Genomic DNA, 12,945 nt, shown 5'->3' on the forward strand with positions numbered 1-12,945 from the left:
TTGCTCATTTCTATCTCTTTACCATTCTCCCTCTTCTTATCATCACATCACCCACACTTATCCTCTCTCAAACATGGGAAGAATATCCTTCCTGTTTGATGGAAAACAAGGACTATGGATGTCCAAATCAACCAATTAGTAAGTTATTTATTAAGTACCTTCTATTTGCCAGGTTCTGTGCTAGGCTCTGGGGATATAAATAAGAAAAAAAGTAAGATGGGCTCAAAGGAGTTCTGTACTATTTGGGGACACAAGATGGACATGGATATGTATACACGATACAACTTTGGAGAGGCCACACTAGTAGGGTGAGAGCTTGAGATCAGCCTCACAGAGGAGGTGGTATTCAAATTGACAATGACAAGAAGAATGCTTTCCTCAACAGAACATAAGATGCCTAAGAGCGCAGATTCAATCTTCTCCCCTAAACATCTCCCCAAATACCAAGAGCTTTGCTTATGGGGCTCTCTGTAAAGTACACTGACCAAAGAACAGGTAGGTGGCTCATTGGACAGGGAGCCAGGCCAACAGAAAGGCAGTTCTGGGTTCAAACCTGTTGTCAGACATTTCCTAGTTGTGTGATCCTGGTAAAGTCACTTCACCCCAATTGCCTAGCCCTTCCCACTCTTCTGCCTTAGAACTAATACTAGCATTGATTCAAAGATAGATAATACGGGTTGTGTTTTTTTTAATGTGTATTGACTTCTTGGGCTTTTTCTTTAGCTTAGCTTGAGGACAAAGACCACTTAAATTTTTTGTATTGGGGCGCTTATTAATGATTAAATGCTTGTTAATGGACTAATTCTAGTGTTCTATGTGGTCTAAGATGTTGAGAAATAACCAGGGGTGTGTTGGAGTCAGCTCAAACTGACTAAAAAAAAAATCTGGCTTAAAGTTTCATCGTGAGCAAATGCTACAAAAATCAGTGTTTGATTTATTATTTCGTTGCTTGCCTAGGCTTAAGAGATGGAGAAAATGTTAATAAATGCAATAAAATAAATTTCAAAGTGCTTTGTGCATATATTTTTCCCTCTCACAGAGTTGATTATTAAACCCATTCCTGGAAGTAAATAGAGGACATGGCACTCATTGGATTTGTAATATGCTTATTCTTTTCTTCCTAACAAGCTAAGAACCCCAGGCTCCAAGTGTCCCATAGGGGAGAAATTCCTCACTTAAGCGGTTCACATCCTCACCTCCAGTATAAGGTCCCCGGGCACAAGACCATCAGGACCACTGGCAGGGCTATCATCCTCCACATCAGCCACAAACACCCCATGTAGGTTCCCACCACATATCTGCACACCGAGTTCCACCTGGGTCTTTTTGATGATGACAACCCGAGCTTCAGGGGGTCTTTTGTTGGAATCCGCCAGGACCCTTTGGAGAAAGAAGGGAAGGTAATTAGTTCTTGGTCACCTACGAAGACCTTTTGTCAAAGCAGAAGCGGGTTCCGAGTCACGGCGCAGAGTCCTGGATCTCAGAGGTGAAAAGTAAAGGAACAGGACTCGGTTTCCTCTTCTAGAAAGCCCTCGCCTGTCTGAAAAGAGAGGATGGAATTGATTCCCTTTGGAGGGTCTCCCCAACTCAATGACCTAAGGTTATCACACCAGGATCTCTATTCCAAAAGCTGCCTTAGTTACGGCTAGGCACAGAGACCTTCCTAAAACAGAAAACAGGCAGCAAATAATCTGAAAAATGGATTACTTGGCCTTGAAACGTGCTTTTTTGTCACACATTAACATTCTTAATTACATTCTGCTTAAGCAATTATTAAAAGTAATCTCCTAATTTCCTTCCTCGAGGAAATAATAGCTAGTGTCAAAAAATTGCAGTTCATTATTATGATGTAGTGGGAAGAGCAAAAAACTGAACTGAAGAGAGTATTTGCTACACTCCTTTTCTGTGACAGCAAAGAAATGGAAAGAAAGTAGATGTCCACTGATGGGAACTGCTGAGCAAATTCTGCTCTATTAATCTAGTAGAATATCACAGGACCACAAAAGCCAATGAAGGTGAAAAATACAAAGCAGATTCAGAAGACTCGTACGAACATATGCAGAGTGAGATGAGTGGGCAGGACCAGGAGACTCTTTACCCAAGAGTCTTATTATTTCTTTATTATTTATTATTTTTACTTATTTATTATTATTATTTTTTATTTTTTAATTAAATTATTTATTATTATTATAATATAATTATTATTATTATTTACTAATAAGACAACATCAAAAGACATTAGACCGGAGGCAGCTAGATGGCTCAGTGGATTGAGAGCCAGGCTGAGCGAAGGGAGGCCCTAGGTTCAAATCTGGCCTCAGACACTTCCTAACTATGTGGCCCTGGGCAAGTCACTTAACCCCCATTGCCTAACCCTCACAACTTTTCTGCCTTAGAATCAATAAACAATTAGAATAAAAAACAATAAACAATAAACAAAGAATCATAAACAATACTGATTTTAAGACAGAAAATAGATTTTTTTTAAGACATTAGGCCTCTGCTCAATGCATTATCTAATCATGTTACCAATATAAGCTACAGAAAAACCACAGGGAGAGAAGGGGAGGACTGTTGGCCAAAATGAAGCAGGCATTGTCAAATGGAACCAAAGTATGGATTTAATTGGCTTAGCTGTACTTCTGTGTTGTGAGTGACAGGAGAGTTGGTGGTAAGTGAAAGCTTTTAAAAATAACATCAATGAAGCACTGAATTTTAAAAATTAAACAATTTAACAATTTCTTAAAAATAAGCTTGGGGCCCCTGAGTTCTAGCCTCTTTCTATATCTCTCCAAATAAGTGAGGAGCTGGGAGTCCTTAAACACCCTTCCGGCCTCTCCAACGGGAACATTCTTTGAATCTAATCCTTAAAATTGCCTCCCATAGTCCACCTCATCTTTCCCCTCACTTTGCCTTTCTCCCGCCACATCCTGACCCTTCCCACCCATGATGGCAATACTAGGAATGTTTTGCCAGTTTAATAAAATAAACCTCTCGGCACATTATGAAGCGATGGGCTGGACTGGCCACTGGGAGACAGTGTTGTCCCGCCCTAGTGATTCTGGTTCAGCATCACTCACACATGAAACAGCTCCACAATCCCTCCTGGCTTTGGAAGGTCAGAGCCTTTGAAAGGAAGCCAACGATGGGATCCACAGGCCAAAACTCAAAATAACCGAGAACTGACTGTGCTATGAGAGATTAAGCTGGGAACCTAAATGGTGGGGGGGCTCGGAGCTCCCATCTGACAGCCAGGTTCATTTTGCCCAAGTCTTGGCCATTTGGTGGGACGCTAATTGTTGTATTATGTGGCTGCTGCCTTCTCCCTCCAATCCGTTTGAATTTCTGCATCAGCAGGAACCAGCGTCTTGTGCGGAATTGACCTGGTCAGTATCTAAAGGCAACGAGAGGAAATGCCAAGAGCTCACCTGATGGAATTCCGTGGGCTGGTGGTAGGGGTGGTCTGCTTGGATGTTGGCGTTATGGTCCCCTCATCCTGCTCACTCACTGTGTCAATGATGGAATGGCTGTCTGGAGTGGCAGTCCCACTGCCCTGGGGATTGGAATGAGTGCTCACAGGATCCAGTCGAGAGCTTCAAAGAGAAGAAAAAAAATGTTAGAACAGAATATGTTTCTCGTATATGAAATGCATCTTTTCCAGACCATAATGCAACATAAATTATATTCAATAAAGATCTGTGGAAAGAAAATTTTGAATGTAACTGGAAACCAAATATTCTCATTCTAAATAAGGAGTGAATCAAAGAACAAAATCGATTTCTCACTATCTCCACCACTACTCCACACCCCAAGCACGACTGCTCAAATCTCTACCTCTGACCATGTATCCACAGTGTGATATGGTCTAGCTGTCAAGTTTTTTGCATAAAGAGAAGCAGAGTTTTTAGAAGAAAGAATATGCCAGTGTCCTCCTTTTCTGTACAGGTCAGACCATATCTAGGAGACTGTTATCACTTCTGGGCAAGACATTTTAAGAAAGACAAGCTGGAACACATCAAAAAGAGGATGACCAGGATAGTAAAGGACTGAGAAAACATGTCATGTCAAGACTAGTGGAAGGAATGGGGTTTGTTTAGCCTGGAGAAATAAAAACTTAAGAAGAAACATAATAGCTGTCTTTAAGTATTTGAAAGCCTGTCACAAGGAAAAGAGACTAGACTTGTCCTGCTTAGTCCTGGAGGGAAGAACGAGGAACCATGGGAAGAAGGGTCAGAGAGGAAGGTTTGGGGATACCCTCACTAATAATTAGAGCTGCCCTAAAATAGGAAATAGGGAGTTCTTCATCACTTTAGAGCCTCAAATAGAGATCCAGATATTGTTTGTTGCCTCAAAAGGTTACAAAGGGAATTAGTGCCCAGGTACAAATTAAACAAGATAACCTGCAAGGTCTCTTCCAAAAATGAGTTTTTAATTATTCTATCATGAAGGCTTTTCTTTTAATAAGAGGGAAAAGGGTAATACTAGGGGCTAAGTTTCTGGATTGAAAGTCAGGCTAAGAGACAAATCTGAATTTGGCTTCAGCTGTACATCCCCAGGCAAGTCACTTATGCCACATTCCCTGGGTCACAAGGATAACTCAGCCATGGGCTCCCCCAAATCTAAAATGGGGAAGAAGCTCAAGTATGGTGTAGTGGAGTCAGGAAGACCTGGCTTCAAATCCAATCTCTGGCACTTGCTACCTTTGTGACCTATCAGAAAAAAAAACTAAAATCTCAGTTTCCTTGGTAAAATGATGAGGATGGACAAAATGACCTCTGAGGTTCTTTTCAGCTCCAAATCTAATACTTATGATTCTTTTCCCTCTCTCCTCTCTTAGCCAGCATGTAGGATCACTAGCTCAAGCGACAAGAGGCACATTGGACCCGTTCAAGGTCCAAGGCCACATCAAATCATAGGAACTAGAATTAAAGCTGAAAGATGATACCTAAGAGGTCCTAAGATCTAATCTTCTCATTTTACAGGCAATAAAACGGAGTCAAAAAGAGATCAACTAACTTACTCAGGATCCAACAGGTAGTAAGTACCCCGAGGCAGGATTCTGATTCTAGACTTTCCTAGCTACAAGTCCAAGTACCTTGAGGTGGTCCAGGAATAGAGCACTGAGCCTGGAATCAGTAAGACCCAAGCAGAAATCTGGCATCAGACACTTAGTATCTGTGTGAGCTTGCTCAAGTCACGAAACCATCATTTGCCGCAGTTTCCTCAAGTGTAAAACAGGCATAGTGACAGCACCTAACTCCTCAGGTTGCTATGATGATCAAACTGAGATAATACTTGTAAAATGCTCAGCAAAGTGCCTATTCCTTCCTTTCCCTTCCTCCTCTCTATCCACCAAACTGTATAATTGAAAATCTGCTACCCTAAAAAAAAGAACTACATTTCCCAAGAGCCCACTGACTTCCTGTCATTACGTACTTCCAGTAGACAGAGGATAAAGTCAATGGGAATTGAGGCTCTTCCGCTTTTTTTGGCATGCAGCCAGCGGTATTGGTGGTAAGTGGGGATTTTGAAAAAGGCTAACCAGTCATGGGCATGGAGTCTTTATTTTGTATCCTCTTATTCCTTGATTCCTAATGATCATTTAATAAACCTCCTAAAATATAATATTTTTCTTATTTGAGATTTAATTTTAATTTTTACAAAACCATGCTGTCTCCTCCTCCTTCTTTAAACATATTTTCTTATTAGCACTTCTCTGGCCTCAGTCTCACCACCTGCCATTTCTAAGAGTGAGTGGCTCTTACCTGGACCTGGAGTGGTTGCCAAGTTGATACATGTGTGGGTTATACTGGGCCAGGATAGTGATGGTGTCACACTGCTGACCAATGATCAGTCGGGCCTGTTGCTCTGTGGCATTTCTCAAGTTAATGCCATTGAACTGAAAGAGAAAACAGATGGAATCATAGGAGATATATTGATGAGTTCTAAGGTTGTTTTCAGCTTATATCTTATAAACCAATGGAAAGAATGCCATCCATGGGCAATCCTATTTGGCTCTTGGAGAGGCTCTAGAAATATCAGGCTTTGGCCATCACTTTAGCCATAATAAGTAATGCTTCCATTTCTTGGTCATTACATTAGAAGAAAAGTTTGCAAAATGAGAAGATCTTCCTCAGGAGAGATAAGTTCTTACCTCCAGTAACTGATCTCCATACTCTAGACCAGCTTGATGAGCAATGCTTCCTCCAGTTACTTTTGAAACAAAGATTCCGCCATTTTCCCCACTCACTATGGAAATTCCCAGTGGCTCTGAACCTTTCTGGACTTTGACATGGCGAGGCTCCTCCATGTAAGGCCTTTTCAAAGGAAGAAACAATCCTAAGTAGGTTCCCGCCCCAAAGACACACTCTGGACAGAATGGTGCTTAATCACAGATCAAAGACAGACACAGAAAAGACATGCAATGGGTGACACAGAAAAGACCATACATCATGGCATCCCCTTTCAAGGAAGATTAAATAAATATTCAGGAAATGGGTGACAACCATAGTAAATGGAAATGTGATGACCATCCCTTTCATAACAGATCGTACACATTCCTGAAACTTCATGCAAGGAAAAAATATGGCACTGCCCCATAGAAACCAATGGACACAATCGTAAAAGATGTAGATTCGCTGAGAACACAACAAAAAGTATGATCAACACAAACTGTAAACTCAAATGGGAGAAGGAAAGAACATGGCAGTCCATATTATATATGTGAGTAGTTGCCTTATATAATATGCAATTTACAAACCATAATTTGGAAGCGTTCCTGACCCATATAGTTTATAAATGTTGGGGGAGCTGGGGTGGAGAAGGATGTCTAAGACTCTAGAAAAACAGGATAATTTTCAGGATGGAGTCAGTCAAGGGAAGACAATCCAGGGGAATTCATTTTTATATTTGCCAACTACGCAAGGTGATGCAAATCAATCAAAGAGATTAAGCCATTGCAAACCCAAGCCATTAAAAATAATTTTTTTTTAAATACAAGAGCTGTTTTGCATGATAGCATCACAACTACCATGCAAATGCTCCCTGGGGAAATTATCCAAACTTATCAAACAGGCACGAGGAGAAGTGCACAATACTGCTGGAGAAGGAGAACCTTATGTCAGGCAGGCCAACCTCAAACTCCTTAGGGAGGAGAACCTAGGCCTGGGAGCCACAGGAAGTCTCAGAAAAGATCTATTACGGTACAGATATCTGGAAGGGGCAGAAGATTTGGGAGAGAAGGAAAAAAGAAACTCAGACACAGAACAATAGACACTGAGAAATGTAAAAGGAGGAGGAGGAGGAGAGGACCAAGATAGACTATTATTTCACATCATGACATTTACTTTTTGCTGTCTCCCATTTTTCTTCTAACCACCAAGGAATGTTTCACCTCCATATTGGGCCTACCCGAGGTCAGAAATCACAACATCCATATTTTAGGTATTTAACCCCACAGTACAGAGCTCCTCACGCCATGCTCATTGACTGGACAATTCTTTGTTGAGTGGCAAACTACTATCATCCCTTCTTCCTCCCAAGGCTAAGCTCAGCATACTTATTCATTCTGCTGTTATTCTCCATTGGTCCTAACAAGTAAGGATTATTCCATTCCTTGTTTCAATGTTTTGTTTTGTTTTAAATTCTTCTGTCTTAGACTCAGGTACATAGTAGGCACTCGATAAATGTTTAATGATTAACTGATTAATCATCTTGAAAGTCTTAACATTAAGATTCTGCTTGGAATCTTCTCCATCCCATCTTTATTTACCAAGGAAGGTAGAAATATTAAGTAATTGTTACAATTCTGAAACTTTAAGTACCACCAGCTCTGTCAAAAAACCATTCCAACTCATTAATACTAACCTCTCCCTTATCTGAATTTCTTTGTTGTTGTTTTCAGTCTTCAAGACACCATATTTAAGGGTTTCTTGGCAAAGATACTGGACTGGTTTACTATTTTCTTCTCCAGCTCATTTTACAGATGAGGAAACTGAGGCAAACAGGGTTTAATGACTTGCCTGGGGTCACATAACTAGTAAATGACTTGAACTCAGAAAGAACTCCAGGCCCAGCCCTTATCCACTGCACCACCTGGCTGCCCTCTGAATTTCTACTGTAATTTAAATATCACACATCTTACCACATAATCATAGAATCTTAGAAATTTGGAGCTGGAAGGAACCTGACCTAATTCCCCATTACCCCTTATTTTATAGCCTGGAAAACTGAAGCTCAGACAGGATAAATAATGTGCCCAGGTCACACAGTTTTTCCTGACAAAATCTAGGTCTCAAAACTCCCTGTCAGTCTAGAACTCTTCCAATGATATCATGCCTTTTCAATCAGTCAACTAATAAATGTTTATTATGGTCCTACTATGTGATGGGCACTGGGCTAAGGAGGCAAAAGACAGTCCTTGCCCTCAAGGAACTCACAATCTAATCTAATCATTTCTGGCAACCCATTCCAGATCCGAAATCTTTTTAAAATAATCCTGTGAGTTTCTGTTTGAGTAAACAACAGAATAGAGAGGGTAAGGATAGGGAAGGGGAGGATTTTCCAAAACACCTTCATCTAGATTAGCATTAAAATAGCCTTAAGGTTAACTAGAGATGGGCAGGATACAGAAGATGTCAGTCTGACAGTCAGACATGACCGAAAACCAGTTTAACAAACTTAAACAACAAAATTAACCTGAGTTTTCTAAGCATGAATGGCCATGAATTCAGCCAATAATAATCCTGCTACCGAAGAGGCTGAGACTGGCCAATTCTCTTAGGTTCAGGAATTACATTAAATTCAATCTGGTGTCTGCACTAAATTCAACATAAATATGGTGACATTAATAGAGGGGCAGGATGGTGGTGGACACCACCAGGTCAGAAACAAAGCAGGTCAAAGCTGGGACTGGACTCATGAAGGATAAGGAGACCAAAATAACTGTCCAACAAAAGAAAAAACCATAAAGGTCAGCAAAGTAAGGAATAAATTATGCTTCAAGAAGGATTTCTCACCTCCAATCAGAGCCCCTTCCAAAGGGATTGGTTCAGCATGAGTTCTCTTGTGCTATGGCAGAAAGCTGAATGAACAGATTTCAAATTTCCTACAGAAGTTACTTTCTAATATTCTAAAGAAATGGGCTAGAGTTAAGCACAGAAATCAATGATGCCATGGAGACGTCATCTTAACAAGGACCCTTGTAGGAATGTAGGTAAGGGGTAGAGCAAATTTCATGGATTAGCTTTAAGAGGAAAAGAGGAGAATTTGGATACAAGCCCTGGGAGAGGATTCTGAGGAGAGAAGGTCTGTGGGAGTTTTACTGACATTAACTGTCATTCAAGCTTTCCTCTGTTTCCAATGAGCTGGAAGGAGGTTTTGCTTTGACAGATTTTCCCTTGGTAGTCCTAATCTCGTGGAGAGATTAGTGATTCCTTGGTTTGAGAATCTGCTTTGGAGTGGACTGTTTTCCCTGAGGTACAGAGGTACACATGCATCTGCCTGTGGCTCATCTGCTAGAAATCCACTTGGCCAAGGTAATCCAAAGGTCGTCACCTGGGACTTTGGGTTATCTAGTGAAGTCAACCCCAGGCTTTAGGTAAGAGCTCAAATTCCCCTGTGAGTCCTTTCTTCTTCCTCTTTTTGTTGATTCCTATTAGGTAGATGAGTTTAGAGTCAGATAGCTTTTGGGGTCTTAGATAAGAGCAGGAAGATATAAGAAGGGCTTGAGAAGACCAGAAGAGCAAACCCAATGAAGCGGGGCATAGATTGGGGGGAGGAGATATACCTGTATTTATAAGCTATATCTTATTACCTTAATAAACTTTTTTTTTACAAACTTTTAAGGGTTGTGCTTTACTGGCCCTGGGAAGGTTCTTGGTGGGTTTTATCATCTCCCATCCATCCAGGAAGGTTTCTTATTTCACCCTACTTCTGGGGAGAGTACTTACCTCCTCCCTCTCCCATTCCACAGGGCACAGTGAAGAGTGTTGAACTTGGAGTCTTGGATCCTAGACCACCTTTGTGTGACCTTGGACAAGTAATCTATCTTCTCTGGGCTTCAGTTTACTCAATCCTAAAATCAGTGGGCTAGACTAGATGAACCCATAAATATTCAGTTTGGCTAATTTCTCAACAAGACAGCAAGTTCTCTTTACAATCCTGAAAGACACATGATGGGGAATGCGATCCACCTCCAGAGAAAGAACTATCGGAATCATCTTTCAGATCAGAGTATTTGTGATTTTATTTTTAGATTCTGGTTCTATAATCAGTGTGTTCTTCCAATAATGACCAATATAAAAGTATGTTTTGCATGATAATAAAAATAAAATTAAAAAAAAAAGAATATACCTAGAGAGGAGCATCTAAGTGGTTCAATGGATTGGGAATGAAACAGGAGTCCTGGCTTCCTATCAGGCCTCAGACACTTCCTAGCTATGACTGTGCAAGTCATTGCCTAGCCTTTACCACTCTTCTGCCTTGGAATCAACACTTAAGATGGAAATTAAGGGCTTAATCATGCCCTAAATCTGTCTTCTATCCACCTCCTACATGTGAAAACAGAACTTACATGTATGACAATGCTTAATTAATGTGTGCCGACTGATTGTCCCAAAAGCAAACCAGCCTTGGGCGAAACAAGAAAAGATTGTTCCCAATCTTTCTTTACAATTAGATCATGTTCTTCCCTTGGTTCCCAAAGAAACGGCAATGACCAACCTTACCTATCCTTCCTTCGCTCCCCTATCGATGCTGGGCTGATAGCGATCCTGGGCAGCGTGGAGAGAGAGCTCTGGGACTGGCTACTGGCGAAAGATGAGGTCTCTAGGTTCAAGGGTGACTGGGGAGGAGTAATCAGGCTGGGGCTACTACATTCAGAGTGTGACAAGGACCCTGCAGAGAGACAGGAAGATGGAACATTTCGGTGATGCTCAATAGAATTCATAGCGAAGGGCTTACCTCTCAGGTGTAAATCTTGACATCTCTCAGACTTGTGAATGTTAAAAATTTCCCCATCAGGGAATTCTTAATTGGAACAAATTCCCTACTGAGAAACATTCCCCATTTTTGATGTGAGAACTCTCCAGGATCAGAAATGGGAGAACCTCTACTCCAACCGTACTTAAGACTGCTTTAGGGGAAAAAAAAAAACTCCTTGCTAAACAAAGAAAGTACTTGGATCCAGGCTTATGGTGGGGCAAGGAGTTCTTTGAGCCAGGCCTGTTTTTAGAATTGATACGATGAGATGCTAGGTACCTAAAAGAGTCGGGCAAGTTTTCTCTTAATGAGATTAGTTGACTCAGCTGTGTTTTCACTGGTTCAGACTTACTGAGGAGATTTGTCAACTTAGCAGGAATTCAGATGGGCAGCCCTTTGGAAAGCGTCTACAGTGATTGGTAGATGTAGGGACTTAGGGGAGGTGACATGGGAGAAAAACCCCTATATAAGAAAAAGCAGAATCTCTTGAAGAGGTCCTTTTGGAGAAATCCTTTTGGAGAATCTCTGATGAGGACCGCTTGGGAAGAATCTCTTGAGAGAGGCTCTGGAGAAGGGAAACTCTTGGAGGACAATCTCTAAGGAGGTCTCCCTGGAGCTCCTCTAAGGGGACTCTGTCCCTCTGGAGGCTCTGGAGAGAGGCCCTTTGGAACAGTCTCTGGCTGGAAGGCTCTCTGGTGAAGTCAGCTGATATGGAACTGGCCTGGTGTTACTAGAATTCTTGTTTAGTCAGACCTTGTGGTGAGTGTTAAAAAACTGACTGATTTCTCTCTTAAGATTCAGGTCTAGGCCATATTGTCTTGAGGCCCTTCATACTTATTCCTTTCTACTCTCTCTCTTTCTTTGATTACTCATTGTATTGTTAATTAAAAATCTCTATAAAACCCAGTTGACTTGGGTATTTGAATAATTGGGAATATTTCCCTGGCGACCACCTTATATTTGATTTAAAAACCAAGACACTGTAGTGAAACATTATTTTCTGTGGTCAAATTTACTCACCCTCTCTTATATCTATCACAATTTATATCTTCCACCATTTAACTCACTACAGTTTAAGACCTCAACCATTTTAAATCTCACACAGGGTAAGACACACAGCATCCAAAAAGCCTTCATCAGCTAGGATGTCTTTAGTGGTATCTTCCATCTAATGAACTCCTATTTTGCCTTATAATTCTTCCCACACAGGGTAGTTTTTAACCATACACTGCTTGCCATTATTAGCTATTGCTGCAAGCTATATCCTCAGAATATATTATCGACCCAAAAATCAGATGGTAAACTCTCTTAGAATAAGATAGAATAAGATAAAATATCTTCCCTTTTTTATATATCCTCCCCATCTCAATCCTAGAGTCAACAGTTGTCCAACATCAGTTTAAAAGAAAAAAACAAAACTGTGTGACTCTGAGCAAGTCACTTAACCCCAAATGTTTCGTCTTTACAACTCTTGTGACTTGGAATCGACACATAATATTGATTCCAAGAAAGAAGGGAAGGACTGTTAAAAAAAAAAATCATTAGGAAACCAACCCAGAAAATGAAAAGCTGGAAATGAGATGAAGCAACAAGGAGAGAGAAGAAAGGAGACCCCATCTCACCTCTGTCAGAGCCCATGACAGATCGAGGGTATCTGGGTGTTAATGGGATTTTGATACGTTCCGTCCGAAACTGCAAGTTACTCGAAGATCCTGTTTTTTTAAATCACAAAGAGGTTTCACAATTCAACTCAACAAGCATTTCCAGAGCCCCTTCTACCTGTCGAGCATGTCACTGGATACTAAGAGGACATACAGACAAGAAATTCACATTCCATAAGGAAATACATGTTCTTGCTCTGAAAATCAGTATCTAAAGAACAGCCCGTAACATTCTATTTGTAGCTTACAGAAAAATTACATTTGACTGGGTCTGATCTAGGCCCTGTCAACTTATCTTAAAATG

General features: G+C 40.8%; 1 protein-coding gene across 4 annotated transcripts in view; it reads right to left on the reverse strand.

Moving 5' to 3' along the window:
- Positions 1–12,945, reverse strand: part of DLG5 (discs large MAGUK scaffold protein 5) — a 156,596-nt gene that overhangs the window by 12,532 nt on the left and 131,119 nt on the right. For all 4 annotated transcript variants that reach the window (XM_056799663.1, XM_056799657.1, XM_056799654.1 and 1 more), the window contains 6 exons: positions 12,603–12,692; positions 10,728–10,896; positions 6,155–6,317; positions 5,766–5,899; positions 3,429–3,593; positions 1,197–1,380 (listed from right to left, as the gene is read on the reverse strand). In XM_056799663.1, coding sequence (XP_056655641.1) covers positions 1,197–1,380; positions 3,429–3,593; positions 5,766–5,899; positions 6,155–6,317; positions 10,728–10,896; positions 12,603–12,692 — 905 coding nt within the window. The remainder of the gene's footprint in view (positions 1–1,196; positions 1,381–3,428; positions 3,594–5,765; positions 5,900–6,154; positions 6,318–10,727; positions 10,897–12,602; positions 12,693–12,945) is intronic.

Source organism: Monodelphis domestica, chromosome 1 (genome assembly GCF_027887165.1).
Source record: "Monodelphis domestica isolate mMonDom1 chromosome 1, mMonDom1.pri, whole genome shotgun sequence".
In the NCBI taxonomy this organism is placed as follows: Eukaryota; Metazoa; Chordata; class Mammalia; order Didelphimorphia; family Didelphidae; genus Monodelphis; species Monodelphis domestica.